Consider the following 15,730-nt stretch of genomic DNA (forward strand, 5'->3'; position numbering starts at 1 on the left):
TTCATATTTTATATTTTTACCAAACTTCTTTAATGTATTAAACAAAAGTCATTAATTGTGTAATCTTTTGGAAACCAAAATTTAATTAGTGTACATGAAAAATGTTGTGAGAGAGAGAGAGAGAGATATTATTATTGAATCAACAACACATGTAATAATCTGTACGCCTCTTTAATCAATCCCTTTGTTTCTTCCTCTCTTCCCTCATCCACCACTGCTTCTTTCTTAATAACCCAATTTCATTTCATCTCTTTCCCCTTTTATGCTCTCTCTTTTCTTTCTTCCTTCTCTGCGCTCTTCTTTTTTTTTTTTTTTGTGAGCGTTTTCACCTTCTTTTGCTTTTTCCTGGTCTTTGGTAAAATTAAAGAGCAAGAGACTGAGATTTTCAAGAACATGGATGGGAGAAGAACAACCACATCCTGATATTTCATAAATAAAACGCCTTTGAATTCATTTTTTTTTTTTATTATTTTCTTACAAAATTGATAGGTTCTAAGCTTGGAGATCTTTGATTGGGATATTTCGCAGGTACAATTTCTTCAATTTTATATTGGTTGTTGTTGTCTTTGTGTATCATATGACGATCGGTCTTGGATTGATTTCATTTTCTGGATCGTCGTCATGTTTTGTCTGGAGATTGTTTATGTTGATTCATCGCTATAGCTGCGAATCTGGAGGATCGGGATTATCCCATTTTTAGGGTTTCTTTCTTAGGCTTTGATATTTTACTGAAAAAAAGCTGTCTTTTTGTTGTGATGAATCAGAATGTGCAGCAATTCATGGTTATAAAAATACAGTCTTGTCATTTATCTAGACTAAAATTGTGACAATTTCAAACCATAGGCTTCTCTACTTTTGAGTTTGTACACTGTGTGTCTGAGGATTTCTCTTTGTTTGCTTTAGTATCTGTAGCTACATTCTCTCTATTCTCATCTTTCCACAAGTTTCTGAGATGATGTTGCAAGGACTTATATTTTTATTTTGTATGTTAAGTTTAGCACAAGTGGTGGTGATAGTGTCTTAGTTCTTTTGAAAATTTGTTCAATTTTAGCGAGGACTCAAAGATTCTACTACTGATTTAACTAAAGTCATGATTTTGCAAATGCTTCAGTTGTTTGTATCAGAATTGTGATGGATATTTCACAACTGATGGTTACTCTCTCAAGTTTCAGGTATTACCTTCTTGGCGTACCCAATGGCAACATAGTACGGATACTACATTTTGTTGCTGGAGCTATATAAGAGGTTGACCCTTTCAAAATCAATATGGTAAACCGGGAATATGTGTTCCCGTCATCTTTTATCTTTACAAATTCTCATCCATGTTTATTCAATTTTTGTTCCTGCTTTTTTCTTTTTTTGTTGTGGCTTTAGGTTTCCTCAAGAACTTTATAGTTTTATCACTGCTCTCTGTCCTGGAGATTCGTTGTGTTCTTGTCAGAGGTATTAATAAATCCAATGCAAGGGCCACGAAGCACTGGTGATTCATCTACTGGAATAAATTACGCAGATGGAGAACCCATTTGCAACACCAATGCAGAGACTGCTTCGAATACAATGCTGGATCCAGTAGATGTTCAGTTTCCAAACAATGCTACTGGTTCAGGACGACCAACTTATGCAAGCTCTAGCTCGCATGTTGTTCAAAATCATAATTGGTGGAGTTTTGGTGAATCCAGTTCCAGATTGGGGCCTTCTGATCAGGTCACTTCCATTGGTTCGAAGACAGATCGCCAGCTTCCCTCAGGTGGATATGGATTTGAGGAAGGGCAATCAGGTTCAAATAGTATGTTGGTACCTGGGGGATCCTTCTTGCGTGGGTCAAGCTCTAATCATATGTTAGGGCATGTAAATCTGGGCAAGGACATGGAAATAAATGGTAGTGGTCTGCCGTCTTCGGGGGTAGTTATCCGCCATAATAACTGTGAGAGTTCATTGGGAAGCTCAAGTCAAACCGCAGAGGAGAGAGGCAGTGGTCCAGGTTCTTCGTTGGGTGGTCTAGGTTCATCTTGCAAAAGAAAAGCTCTCGAAGGAACTCCTAGCCATTCGTTTCCTAGTGAAAATCATGGTTGCCTTTTTCAAACTGAGAATAGAGGTTGGAATGAGGGTCTTACTCAGTATGATGCTTCAAGTAGCTTAAGTTTGTCTATTCCCTCGCATAATTCTCCAAATGTTACTAATCAGTCTGGTCTGCCAGAACCAAGACTTGGAATGGGTCGTGGAAGAGCAGTTGCAGCAAATGCTTTTCCTTCTACAAGAAGCACTGAAACCACACCTAGACCCGGCAGGCGATTAAATCCCGTGCAATCTCAGGAGTCAGTAGCATTCAGCTTCTCACAGTCTGGTAGTTCTGTGCGTCAGCAACAGCAGTTACCAGCAACTTCTCCTTTTGTTGACCCTCTGGATGCAAGAGCAATACCAGTTACAGGTAGTTCAAGCAGTGGTGATGGTCAGCCAAGTATGATCCACCTTCCTGCATTGACAAGAAATATACACCAATTTGCTTGGAATGCTTCTTCGAGTTCGAGAACAAACAATATGCCTGAAGAGGGATTTGGACCACCATGGGACGTGCCACGAAGCAACTCAGAGCAGCCAGTCTTTACTACACCTGCAACTGAAACGAGAAATCCAGTGCATGATCAATTTCATTGGAGTTTCACTCGTGGAAACCCAAGTACGTCTGGAGATTCTCCCTTTGTTCCTCGAGGAGCTGGATCGAGTTCAGGGATCCATGGTTTGCAGCCGAATCCCACATGGGTCACTCCTCATAATCAACCAAGGATATCAGAAGTTGCTCCGTGGTCTTTATTTCCTAGTATTGAATCTGAATCTGCTACCCATGGTACTTCTCTTCCATTGCTACCCACAGGGCCTTCTGTTTCTTCAAGCGAAGCTGCACCGCCATCTGGATCTAGTAGTCGAAGTCATCGCTCTCGACAAAGAAGATCAGGATTGCTACTGGAAAGGCAAAGTGATCATCTCCATTTGCGCCACTTCGGAAGAAGCTTAGCTGCTGATAACGATGGAAGGAACCGGCTGATTTCTGAGGTCTGTCTTATCTTTCATGTTTCACACTATCCTTCACTGGCAGAACCTCTTTTATGCTAAGTATGGCATTTGTCTCGTCGAAAGTCATATTTACTGATTTTTAGTGATGTCAGTTTGTACTCTCTTGTTTATTAGCAGATACGGCAAGTGTTGAGTGCCATGCGAAGAGGGGAGAATTTACGGTTTGAGGTATGATTTTGTCTCACAACTGATTTCAATAAATCCTTTCTAATATCAGTTCATCACATCACACTTTTTTTCTTCTAGTGTTAGTTTTAGATTTTCGGTATACTGAGATACATGATCTCTGTCGACATCTAAGCTGTTTTCCATCTTTAGATTTGGTTTTTGTATAAACAAAATGCATTGCAAGTTCCGTCGCACTTGGTATTTCATCTTGAATCATGATTTTCATTTGGGTATAGGATTATATGGTATTTGATCCACTGATCTACCATGGTATGGCTGAGATGCATGATAGGCATCGGGATATGCGCCTTGACGTTGACAACATGTCGTATGAGGTGTGTGTTTCATTCTTCCTTTTTTTCCCCCCATTTTATCACAATCTACCAATCTTTGCCAACTGTCTGTTTGGGAATGTAGGAGCTATTGGCACTTGGGGAACGCATAGGAGACGTGAGCACCGGGCTAAGCGAAGAGGTGATTCTTAAAGCAATGAAACAGCACAAACATACATCTGCCGCTGCTGAATCCCACCAGGACATGGAGCCTTGCTGTGTCTGTCAGGTATGAGCTGAATTTACTCTTGACCTGAAAATGTGGCTGCCTTTTTTACCCTTTGCTTTGTCTAGCAATGCTTTTATGGCTGTTCGCTTGCAACAAATTAACTTGTTTATATTATAGTATTAGAGGCACAGTAAGGCAAACGAAAACAGGAGTTATGTATTATCACATAGATAGATGCCTGTATGATTGACTATGTATCACGTTTTCTGTTGACATTGCAGTAAACCGTCCATACGTGTAAGATGGGTCGGTTAGGTTAATCTTTATGTTTCCCATTTTGGAGCTGATACTCAGATTTGACTTGTAAACTGATGCGTGAACCTTGATGCCTTTTTGACAGGAAGAGTATGCAGAAGGGGATGATCTTGGAACCCTGGCATGTGGTCATGAATTCCACACTGCCTGCGTCAAGCAATGGCTCATGCTCAAGAATCTCTGCCCAATTTGTAAGACGGTGGCTTTATCTACATAAGAGCACGGGTCCTTCATCATCGTCCTCTTTTCCTATCTCCTCCCAACTCATTGTGATCCTGAAAATGGAAGAAAAAGGAAAAAGAGAGATCGCGAAGAGCTCGGTTCTGTCTTACCTGCAATGATATTAAGAGAAAGAGAGTGAGTTGAAGGAAAGGAAGGGCGTGTGATGAATGATCCCTCTGTATGTGTGGAAGCATCATGTTGGATTACATAGGAGAAGAGAATAATAACTGTCATTTAACTCAAATCTTCTGAATTATTGGATAATGGATTAAGTCATTGTTTATTGTCTGTCTCAACTGGAATCTCAGAGTACCATTAAAGATTCTGTATTTGAGTGTCATTTGCTCTTAAGCTTTAATATTTTTGAGGTATAAATTGTTGCTTCGTTACCGTTGCTGTTGTGGTAAATAACTAAAATCAAATGGATTCTTTTGTTTTAAAAAAGAATTAAAAAAACAAATTAGGTTGTTAAAAACAGACACGCTCGGTGGGGATCGAACCCACAATCGTCTGATTAGAAGTCAGACGCCTTATCCATTGGGCCACGAGCGCCTTTGTTTGTTTTGAACTAATTTATATTTAATTTAATTTAAAAATCGACTGTCGCTTGGAACCATAGAAAAAAGGTCAACGATCATAGCTGACCATGTTTCTCCTGAATTGACCAATGAACTAGTTTTTGGTTGTTGGTATGAAATTTTTTTCCCATTTATTTGAAAGTGGTTAATTGGTTTTTAAAAAAGCTGTTTACATTCTAAAGACACCAAAACGAGTATCTTCTAAGGGACGGTTTGAAGCAGCAGAGAGACATAGTCCCAAAACTTTTCTGGTATCAGAAGGATCAATCACTCCATCATCCCAAAGCCTAGCCGTGGAGAAGTAAGGACTTGCCTCTCTCTCGTATGCATCCACCGTTTTATTTTTGAACGCTTCTTCCTCCACCTCCGTCCACTGCATCACACAAAAACGTAGACTCATGTCTCTCTCTCTCCATCAATGTTGAAAGAAAAACAGAGTGAAAGAATCGGTTTAGATAATATTTCATTCAATACCTTGACTCCTTTTCTCTTCTTGGTAGCTCTTTCGATTTGAGTTAGAACACCCGCAGCCTGCAAAGTTTTCAACGTCAAAGGAAACCAAACTGAATCTTTCCCCAAATTGGATCAAACAAAAGCGACAAAAACTGAAACAAAAACATAACTTCTATATGAATTTTGGTTCATTCAGTGCAATTTTGTTGACAGTTACAGTACTATTATAAAAAATAATTGGATTATAAACGCATTCCAATTCAGTTTGGCTCTGGATAAACAGTTTGGTTCAGTATGGTTTACCTGAGCGCCGCCCATGATCCCAATTTTGGCATTTGGCCACATGAACATGAAATCTGGACTGTATGCACGGCCACACATAGCGTAGTTTCCAGCACCAAAGCTTGCACCAGTTATAATTGTAATTTTTGGTACCTGAAATTAGAGCCGAGCTTAAATTCTCGCATATACTAATCAAATCTCTTGGACGGACACTTTACAAGAAAGTAAACATACCTTAGCACAGGATACTGCCATCACCATTTTCGCTCCAGATTTTGCAATGCCATTGGCCTCAGCTCTTGAACCCACCTATAAGCCAAAAAGGAGTACGTAAGATAAATAGAGAAACTCTTATGTCGCCACATGTTAGAACACAACACAAACACTTCAATTACCATAAAGCCTGTGATATTTTGGAGGAAAACAAGAGGAATTTTACGTTGAGAACATAATTCAATGAAGTGGGCTCCTTTTAGTGCAGATTCATTGAAGAGTATGCCATTATTCCCGATGATTCCTACCGTCTGACCATATATTCTAGCAAAACCCGTCACAAGCGTCTGCCAAAATAAGCTCCAGATAAGTAGCATACAAAGGTAATATCTTGATTAAAACAGATAAAGTCTAATAGGATTCTCTCACAGTGCCGTATTGTTTCTTAAACTCGTCAAATTCACTCCCATCAATAACCCGAGCAATAATAGACCTGACATCAAATTGCTGCCTGTGATCTACAGGAGCAATGGAGCGAAGCTCATTTATGTCATAGAGCGGTTCCTTGTATTCATGAGTTTTGCTTCCAAATGTTCCTTCCATCCCTTGCTTTGCAGCCATGTGCAAATTTTTGACAATGTTTCTTCCAATAGCAAGTCCATGTAGCTCGTCTGCAAGACTAGAGCAACTTCTTGAGGTCTACTCTAAAACATGATTGTTGGTTTCATATTAAATTGCAGAAAGAGATGAATGTACCTTGAGCAAAATAATCTGACACACCAGACACAGTACAGTGAACTGTGGCACCTCCTAAATCCTCAGCTGTAACTTCCTCTCCTGTAGCAGCCTGTTCAAAAGCTTTTTCATTTAGCTATATATTCTCAAGAAACTAATTAAGACTAGACCAAGGTAGAAATTAACCTTGACAAGTGGAGGTCCTGCCAAAAATATGGTACCATTCCCTTTCACCATTACACTTTCATCAGCCATGGCAGGTATATAGGCACCACCGGCAGTACACGAGCCTAAAACAATGGCGATCTGTGGAATTCCATCAGATGACATAACCGATTCATTGTAGAAAACCCTTCCGAAATTCTCCTTATCAGGGAAAACCTCAGCCTGTTTTGGAAGGTAAGCACCGCCACTATCAACAAGATATATGCAGGGGAGTCTGCACCGAGCAGCAATCTCTTGTGCCCTGAGATGTTTCTTGATAGTTATGGGATAATAAGTTCCCCCTTTTACTGTAGGATCATTTGCCATAAACATACAAAGACGGCCATGGATTGGTCCTATCCCTGTGATTATGCCGCCGGAAGGTAAAGGTTCCTCATACATTTCATGTCCAGCAAGCTTCAAGCATATTCATATCCGGTAAGCAGAGTAATCAAAAAAGTTTCAGATCAATACAAGTTCTCCATTCATAGGCCATATAGAGTTTATAAACATAAAATGCTAATTCTGTTTCCAGTAATGGTGTAGCGGCAACGGCATATCAATCAATCAAACTCAAGATTCCAACAACACTCGCATGTTATATATTATTCACTAATGGAGCATTAATCAGCAATAAACTACAAGTGGTAAATGTGAATTGAATCGAAACAAGAAACAAAACTGAAATGAACAGAACAAAACCTGAGAGAGCTCCAAAAAGGAAGAACCAGGATCAAGAAGCCGATCAATCCTCTCTCTAGGCAAAAGTTTGTTTCTGCTTCTGTTCCTCTTCACCGCCTCCTCTCCTCCTCCGGCCAATACCTAGACAACTCCACCGAGAAATACTTGTATCATTCATCTGCAAACAATCAAGACATCAAATCGATAGTTGAGCAGGTTTTACCTTTTTGATGTGGGAACGAAGCTCTGATAGGATCCCTTCCATGGCGATCGAGTTGCTAGAAAAAGCTTCCGAATTTCTATCCACTCCGTCCGGGAGAACGCCCACGCAGAAACCCTTTTGAAGTCGCCGGGAAATTCGAAAAGGATCGGGACCAGAATCGGTTCCTGGTCGCATCCGCCATTGTTGAATACTAGTAAACTCTTCCGAAGCTGATACTGCTCTTCTTCCCAGAATCCTTAACATTTTCCTTCTTCTCACTGTCTCTCAATACGGATTTATGATTTCACTTAGGACATTTATACACACTGTTCTGACTTCTGACTACTTGATTGTCTGTAATTCATATCCAAAGTACCAAAACTAAAGAGGAGATAAGATCAAGGAAACGAAAAAAACAAACTTTGTTTATTTCGCCTCGTTTCTTTAGTTGAGAGTCGTGTGTGACAGTCTCACTTGTGAAAAGCACAATTTTTGCGGAAAAAATATTGAATCTTTTATCCAATTAAGGAATTAGGCAAACGAGGATACGTCGACGTTTAAGTCTCGGAGTATTTGCTTTCTTCGAGAACTGTAGAGAGTAGAGTATATAAGATAAGACGCTCACTCTCCGTCTAGCCGTGGGATTTTCAGGCTGCCGCATCAGCAATCGTCAATGGGGTCTTTAGGATTTTCGATTTCCATGATAGCTTCTATGAGTCCAACTTTGACGGAGACGAGGCTCATACCTTCGATGGCTTGTGTCTCGACGATGGTTGCTCCGAGTTTGGCTTCTGTCTCTTTGGTTTCTTCTTCACCGGGGGTTAAAAGGAGCGCCCGCAGTTTTGGGTTCAGAGCTTCGATGTTACCAAGTATGGAAACAACTCCAGATTCCGATATTGACGTCGTGTCTTCTGCAACTACTAAAAAGGTCTTCTCTTGTTGCTTAACACATTCTAAGTTAAAGTCCCCAGCTTGTCTGTGTAGAGAGAGATTGGAGATAACTGAGAATATATATGTAGGTGCTTGTTCCGATTGGATATGGTACGGAGGAAATAGAAGCTGTTGTGTTAGTCGATGTTCTACGGCGAGCTGGTGCTGAGGTCACTCTAGCTTCTGTGGAACAGAAGCTAGAGGTTGAAGCATCCTCAGGGACCAAATTGCTTGCCGATGTCTTAATCTCTAAATGTGCTGATCAAGTTTATGATCTAGTGGTTTTACCGGTAAGCTCTACTTTGGCTGATTCATACACAATATTGGTTTAATTGAGGCCATTCTTTGAGCTCTTGTTTAATATGGTTTTGTATATTTTTCTTGGGATGATCTGAAAATGCAAATTGTGAAGGGAGGCATGCCTGGTGCTGTTAGGTTGAGAGACTGTGTAGTTCTTGAGAAGATCATGAAGCGACAAGCTGAAGATAAGCGATTATACGGGGCTATATCCATGGCTCCAGCTATTACTCTTCTTCCATGGGGTCTTTTGACAAGAAAGAGGGTATAAATCGAAAGGCTTAGACTCTATGTAAGCTAGCAACTACTCTTTCTTCTTCATGTTTTGATTTCTAAACTTGGTGTAGTTCATCGTGCAAGACAACGGGACATCCTGCTTTTTTCGGGAAGCTTCCTACATTCTGGGCTGTTAAGACAAACATTCAGATTTCTGGGGAGCTTACAACTAGCCGTGGACCTGGTACTTCTTTTCAGTTTGCTCTTTCCTTGGCGGAGCAGCTCTTTGGAGAATCCACAGCCAAGTCAATTGAAGAGTTTCTGGTCTTAATCCTATTCACTATACTTCTTTGGTTCGCTCTTTTATTTATCCATCTCGATATGCAATAATCTTCTCGCAATCTCTTCTTTGCCAATCATTTTAACAGATAGTGCGCGATGGTTACCAAAATCCTAAGAAGGAAGAGTTCAATAGTATTGACTGGTCTCTAAACCACATACCTCGTGTAAGTTGCATAAAGCTATGACCAATGCATTTCCATGGAATCACTCGAGGATATGATAATAACTGATGTTTGTTTTTCTTTTTAAGCTTCTCCACCTATGGATTGCAATTCTTCTTTATTCATTTCCTCTTCTTTCACGATCATTTTATTTTGGAAGCTGAGAAAGCTGGCTGATTCTAAGAACATCTCATTTTAATTTGAAAGTTGGCTCATCTGCAATTTTATCCATTCCACGTTTTATCTAAATTAGTTCTTTCATGTGGAATGATGCAACAACTACATCCAGGTTCTTATCCCGGTAGCCAACGGGTCTGAAGAGGTTGAAGTAGTCACAATTACAGATGTACTTAGAAGAGCCAAAGTAGATGTCACGGTTGCATCAGTTGAAAGATCTTTGCGGATTACGGCATCTCAAGGCACCAAAATTATCACCGACAAATTGATTGGTGAAGCTGCTGAATCATCATATGATCTAATCGTTCTTCCGGTGAGACTTTCTTCTAGCCTGCATGCCTCTCATTAAACTTATACCCTTTGACTAGTTCACCACAGTTGACAACTTCGTAGATAAGTCTTGCTATATACATTTTCCAATCTATGCCATAGCAAATTAAAGTGCTATGGGAAAGCTTTGACAAACTACATTTTTGGTTATTTCATTGTGAGTACTCTTGATTTCTTTTCTATGGTGGAAATTCCCTAGGGAGGCCATACAGGCACAGAACGTCTACAGAAGTCCAAAATTCTCAAGAAACTTCTCAGGGAACAACATGAATCTGGCCAAATAGTTGGTGCTACTAACACATCAACTATCATCCTGCATAAACATGGTTTACTCGAGGTAAACTGAAGATAATTCTTACTTTTCCTTGTTTTGTTGTAGACATGGACAACCCCAATTCACCGGTTTGAATCCTGTTGCAGGAGAAGAGAACGACTGTGTACCCTTTAGACACAGACGGCCCTTCGAATCATCTAATGATCGAAGGAGCAGAAGTTGTTATAGATGGAAACGTGATTACAAGTTTAGGGCTCGCAACTGTTACCAAGTTTTCCCTGGCTATTGTTAGCAAGCTGTTTGGACATGCTAGAGCAAGGAGCGTTTCAGAAGGGCTTGTGCATGAGTATCCAAGGCATTTAACACCAATTTAAAGGCATCTTGTTCAAGAAATACAGTTAGAAGATGGCTCTTTGGTGATCTTAAATCGAGGTCTTGTGTTCTGATGGTATCAAACCATCACCAACTCCAGAGACTTTCGTGAGTATCTGTCAAATCTTACCCTGCAGGCTGAAACTGGATGATATCTACAAGAATTTTGCCAAAAGTTTATTTGCATCTTATGTTGTATACCTGGTTGGATATTCCAGATGATGCTAAACTTGATGTTTCATTTAATGTATTCACTCTTTTATATAATATATAATGTTGTTTGATTTGGTCCCAAATTGATCGCTTGTGAATGAGACCAGTTGCAGACAAGCAACATTACCAGCAAGATCATTCCAATCTGGTTAAGTCACAAAGATGTTCTAGACACTGATCAAGATCTGTTACATCAGGACGATAAAACCAAAAGATGCTTCAGAAAAACAGAATAAAAAGTGTTGATCTATCTCTGTCAAACCGGCCACATTTCACGATTTACAACCACCCATAGAAATGCCTAAACTACATACAAAGCTAGCTTTCTATTTTCTCTGTTGTTCTATAGCTTCTGCGCTTTGTTGAGTTCCTTGGACAATATTATAAACTCTACCAGGGACCCGTCAATGTCCTTCGCAAGCATTGCCTTTTGCATCCCATTCCCCATGGCTGGCGCAGTGGCTCCAGAAGCTGCAACAACAAAAGCGCCAACTTCGGTTATATTCATGCTCGTCAGCTTAGTGTTATGAAATATTTGGAACTGAAACATATTCACTGATCTAATAATACTTAAAACAGAGTGGAAAATTAAAGATGTGGTGGCATATCTCACTTAATTGTGTAGCTTACACTGTTCTACTGAAACGCTAAAAAAACTGTCCAAAAGTGTGATTCAATACTGAATCCAAGTTCAAAGCTAGCCAACAACTATAAAAAGGATATTTCAAATCAAAACAGTACCTGATTTTTCTGCTTTTCCATGATTTCAACCTGCATGAAACATATGGTCAGTGATCACAACCACAAGAAAATAAAAAAACAGCCCAACTGAAAAATCTGAGATTCTCTAATGTGATAGGGAAGAAGCTGGACACACTTGTTTCTTCTGCAACTCTTCATTCAACTCTTTGAGTTGCGCAATTTCTGCTTCCAACTCCATCGTATAAGCCTGTCAGGCAACAAAGTGAAAAAAGTAAATAACCATTGTCACAGTTAAAAGGTTTCTCCAAAATTAAAACTAACACTCACTTGCTTGCGAGCGCGGGATCTTGCAGCTGATTCCCTATTCTTTATCATCCTTTTTTGCCTTCTCTCAATTACCTTCTCCAGAACTGCACCCGTTTTTCTTACTCGACCAAACATGTAAGGAGCAGGCGACAAAGATGCATCCAGGGCGCTCTTTGGAGTCAGATCAGGTGACATCTGGCTTCCAGGAGATACTGCTGCAACTGTAACCCCGGTTTTAAAATCAACAGCTTGCAGTAGATTGTTGTTCATATGATGGTCCCGCATTCCAAGAATTGAAGGCTTCACTTCCTGGAACTACGAAAAAACAGGCAAAAACAAGCCACGGTCAAATAACTGAAACATACTTTCAGATTCAAAACCAGCTTATCTTAAAACTTTAAAACTATATCTAATATTTATCGGATGATTGTCGTTCATAGGTTCTTAGTCACCTGTGTTGCAGGTTGAGAATGATTAACAGCCTCAACAGTGTTGGAAAACGCGATAGTGGTCTGTTTGGGAAAAGGCCTCTCCTGCTTCTGTATCAGTTGTTGCGGCTGGTGCACCTTCTGTGGCTGCTGCATCTGTAGTGGCTGAGTTTGAGTTGTCAGCAGATCCGGTCTCACCACTGCTCCATTGCCAGCAAGATCATGAGGCTGGTTAGCAACAATCCCATTACGAGCTGTCCCGAGACCTGCATTATTGCCAAATCCGTAAAAACCGGCATTGAAGTTATTTACACTCTCCACCGGTTGAGGTTCTTCCCTAACCACGCCGGCCCTGAGCAAAAACTCCTCCAAAGTCATCTCTCCCAGCGTTTGTTGTCTCTGGGGAATTCCGCTTGTCCCACCATTACCAACAACATTTCCAACGTCATCCTCCTTCATCAGCTCCTTCCAGACATCATCAACCGTTTTCTGACTGATGATACGAGGCAAAGTAAGTGAGCCTTGTCTCTGCAAACTCCCACCAGTGAGAAAACCACCACCAGTTTCTCCACCCACACCAACAGATAAACCGCCATTGTTGTTGATAAGAGCGTTCCCATTGTTGATGTTGTTGAAACTGGCGTTGTTCCCCATCATTGAGTGGCTTTCCTCTGCAGTCCATATGTTCTTCAAGAGCTCATCCATGTTCATGGACCCAAAATCCTTGCCAATTCCACCACCCCATGAGTTCTGAAACTCATCAAAGGTTAAGGAGAACACCGAGTTCTGTCTCGTCAATGGAAGAGTAGTCCCAATCATTGGCTGCTTTGGGTGAATTGCAGCTTCATCAGTCAGACCATCAACAAAGTTCTTGAAGTCAGTTCGGGACCCCATCACCTTCTTCTCAAATCAAAGCTTCTGGATTTTTTCCCTTCAAGTAAAAACAAACAAGCACAGGTTATGGTTTAATCATTCATATATTAGTAAAACTGTTGAATTTAGCAGAGAAGAAGCTAAAAAACAGAACTTTATGACTTATAGAAAACCAAAAATTAGTAAAAACAGCAGTAGTAACATCCGAATCCAAAAGAGACCCACGAGATATTTTACCGTGAAACAAGATCGGATTTTTAATCAACTCGAATTCGAAGATAGTTAGATCCCGTATTAACAGTTTATATAAAACCCTAGAGAAGAGTTCAAATAGAGAGAGACGAAGATAAGAACAAGCTAAGAGATAAAGTAGAATGATGTAAGTAAACAGAGAAAACTGAAAAGGGTAAAGAATCTCCAAAAACAGGAAACAAATCTCCAAAACACCCAATCATATGCTTATATTCGGCGGGAAAATTCATGATACTCATCGAATCAATGAATCAGAGCAGCAAACCAATCAGTAATAGACAACAAAACCGATTCATAACAAGGAAAAATCAATCAAAAAAAAAAGGATTTTTTTTTTTAATTTGAATAAAAATCAAGCAGCTCAGTCACACAAAGAACCAAAAAAAAAGGAGGAAGTTTTTATTTTCCTAACCTTTGGAAATTTTAATTTTTGTTTGCTTTGTGTATTGGAAAATCAATAATTCCACTTTGAGAAAGAAAAAATACCTGAAATGGTCAGAGAGAAAGAGAGAGAGAGAGTGGTGGAGACTGGAGAGAGAGAGGTCGACAGGTGTCCATGGCGTGACACTCGTCGAGATATAAAGGTGGTTCCTTTTGTTTGGATGCGGGGATTATTTTATCCTCGATAAGGTTATTATTATAAATTAGCCAATGTCCTCAATTTGACGTCAGATCGTGCGTGAGCCGTTGGGATTGGGCAACGTGGTCCAATTATAAACGCTCCTTTTTCTCATAATATCATTATCGATTCATTTGCGTTTCCCACGAATCGCAGTTCGCAAAGTGGAATGATATTGGCCGTTAGATTTCCTAAACGGCGTCCGAGGCCAAGTTGTATAAGTGGGTGTTATTGAATAATGTAATTTAAATTTAGATTTTTTTTTCCTCAAGTATACAATTAGATAATTTTAAGTTTTTAACCAATAAAAATTTTAAGTGAAGAATAATTAGTCGGATGGTTATTTAGGTCGAGATTTTGCAGTATTAGCAGGGATAATTTAACCAATAAATTAAATTCTAAGAGATGTATATATTCATTTTATTGTTTTTTTTTGTACTACGAAGAAATTTATTCACTTGAGTATATATTGTTTTTGCAAGGTTTTTAGTCCATATATAGTAGTAGTCTCGAGTTAGAGAGATTACAACATGTTAATCAAAAACTAATTCTCCGGTATGTATCAACCACATGACCTACTGAATCTTTGTATGATCTGATGATGGATAACTCAAAACCAAATGCTTCATCTACTATAAACCATGCTAATCTAATAATTTCAAAGGAAATAAATTGAGTTTAAAGTTTGTCAATTGAGAAAGTTAGAGATTTAGGAATTTTAGTGGAACTATGGAAAAGCGACTTATCCGTCTTAATGTATTCACTTATCAGCTATATATACGAGAAGAAACTATACGATATATAGTATTCATTCACTAACACTTACCTCACACTCTTATAAACTATAAACCACTATATTTTTATTATCTTATAAACTGATGAACTTATTACGATAGGGATCGCATTCCTTAGGCAAATCGACCGTGGGGGTGGTCCGCATTAACACCATTCACTACAACTTCTTACATATAGTTTTTAAATTACACACAAAAGATTATTATACGATAAGATTTTAGAAAAGTGGGAAGAAAAGAAAAAAAAAAGGTGGGATATATGGATGGAGGGAACAGTCCAGAATCTTTATCACGTCCGCTGCACCTACAAAGGGATGGGCATCGGCACACGTGGCGCACCCAGCACCCTCCTCTTAACACTTAAGTTTAAAAAAATGAAGCAACGAAATATAAAATTATAATAAGAAAACTCCATAATCGTCTCCTTTGTGTTGTGTGATCGTCTCTGCACATCATCACATGTGAGTGTGATCCTGTCTTCAATTTCTTTACTTTTATAATATTGTTTCTTCCCCATTATGGACTCTTTATCTTGGGACTCAGTTATATACAATATACAAGTGACCTTTCGTGTCTCCCATCTTTTATTCCTATTTTCAATCTTATAATTATAATATTTTTCTCTTGAGAATCTACTGGATTAGGAAAGTCTACTCTCTGCAAATACATTTGTTTAAACAATGGAGCCCTGAGATATTATTATATTGAATTCACATGGGACTCTTGACTCTAGTCTTTGGAGACGTGTTCTTTCCCCATTTAGATTTAAATCTATTGAAGTTACTTCTTCAAGGTCGTCGTGTGTAGGAAAAGTAGAA

General features: G+C 39.3%; 4 protein-coding genes and 1 non-coding gene across 11 annotated transcripts; 2 read left to right on the forward strand and 3 right to left on the reverse strand.

Annotated features, from left to right (window-relative positions):
* The first annotated feature begins 237 nt into the window (after window positions 1-237).
* On the forward strand, window positions 238-4,667 carry LOC17880900 (E3 ubiquitin-protein ligase MBR2). 4 transcript variants are annotated; one of them, XM_023779817.1, is made up of 7 exons: window positions 238-528; window positions 1,167-1,269; window positions 1,375-3,051; window positions 3,190-3,240; window positions 3,477-3,575; window positions 3,658-3,801; window positions 4,142-4,667. In XM_023779817.1, exons 3-7 carry the CDS (start codon window positions 1,459-1,461, stop codon window positions 4,271-4,273), a joined length of 2,019 nt encoding a protein of 672 aa, XP_023635585.1. In that variant the 5' UTR covers window positions 238-528; window positions 1,167-1,269; window positions 1,375-1,458; the 3' UTR covers window positions 4,274-4,667. The 4 variants fall into 4 exon arrangements, with proteins under 4 accessions (XP_023635585.1, XP_006283256.1, XP_023635584.1 ...); XM_006283194.2 differs by having other exon boundaries at window positions 1,173-1,269; XM_023779816.1 differs by having other exon boundaries at window positions 1,173-1,245.
* Window positions 4,668-4,757: 90 nt separating this feature from the next.
* On the reverse strand, window positions 4,758-4,830 carry TRNAR-UCU. Its single transcript has one exon. It is a non-coding gene; the product is annotated as a tRNA-Arg (tRNA).
* A 134-nt stretch (window positions 4,831-4,964) lies between these two features.
* Window positions 4,965-8,095, reverse strand: LOC17880653 (methylcrotonoyl-CoA carboxylase beta chain, mitochondrial). The gene is made up of 10 exons (XM_006285629.2): window positions 7,648-8,095; window positions 7,446-7,565; window positions 6,726-7,160; window positions 6,561-6,651; window positions 6,234-6,475; window positions 5,987-6,151; window positions 5,826-5,900; window positions 5,613-5,744; window positions 5,331-5,387; window positions 4,965-5,229 (listed from the first exon to the last, which is right to left on the reverse strand). The coding sequence occupies exons 1-10, from the start codon at window positions 7,888-7,890 to the stop codon at window positions 5,026-5,028; spliced, it is 1,764 nt and encodes a 587-aa protein (XP_006285691.1). The 5' UTR covers window positions 7,891-8,095; the 3' UTR covers window positions 4,965-5,025.
* An 84-nt stretch (window positions 8,096-8,179) lies between these two features.
* On the forward strand, window positions 8,180-11,009 carry LOC17880254 (protein DJ-1 homolog C). Its single transcript, XM_006282431.2, has 8 exons — window positions 8,180-8,554; window positions 8,646-8,846; window positions 8,969-9,118; window positions 9,214-9,393; window positions 9,498-9,575; window positions 9,862-10,062; window positions 10,279-10,416; window positions 10,500-11,009. The coding sequence occupies exons 1-8, from the start codon at window positions 8,300-8,302 to the stop codon at window positions 10,725-10,727; spliced, it is 1,431 nt and encodes a 476-aa protein (XP_006282493.1). The 5' UTR covers window positions 8,180-8,299; the 3' UTR covers window positions 10,728-11,009.
* Window positions 11,010-11,087: 78 nt separating this feature from the next.
* LOC17880286 (ABSCISIC ACID-INSENSITIVE 5-like protein 6) lies at window positions 11,088-14,072 on the reverse strand. 4 transcript variants are annotated; one of them, XM_023779819.1, is made up of 6 exons: window positions 13,986-14,072; window positions 12,399-13,305; window positions 11,968-12,261; window positions 11,816-11,887; window positions 11,680-11,709; window positions 11,088-11,409 (listed from the first exon to the last, which is right to left on the reverse strand). In XM_023779819.1, exons 2-6 carry the CDS (start codon window positions 13,266-13,268, stop codon window positions 11,329-11,331), a joined length of 1,347 nt encoding a protein of 448 aa, XP_023635587.1. In that variant the 5' UTR covers window positions 13,269-13,305; window positions 13,986-14,072; the 3' UTR covers window positions 11,088-11,328. The 4 variants fall into 4 exon arrangements, with proteins under 4 accessions (XP_023635587.1, XP_023635588.1, XP_006284949.1 ...); XM_023779820.1 differs by lacking the exon at window positions 13,986-14,072 and adding an exon at window positions 13,912-13,954; XM_006284887.2 differs by lacking the exon at window positions 13,986-14,072 and adding an exon at window positions 13,485-13,864.
* Between the last annotated feature and the right edge of the window lie 1,658 nt (window positions 14,073-15,730).

Source organism: Capsella rubella, unplaced genomic scaffold, assembly GCF_000375325.1.
Source record: "Capsella rubella cultivar Monte Gargano unplaced genomic scaffold, Caprub1_0 scaffold_7, whole genome shotgun sequence".
NCBI classification, from domain to species: Eukaryota; Viridiplantae; Streptophyta; class Magnoliopsida; order Brassicales; family Brassicaceae; genus Capsella; species Capsella rubella.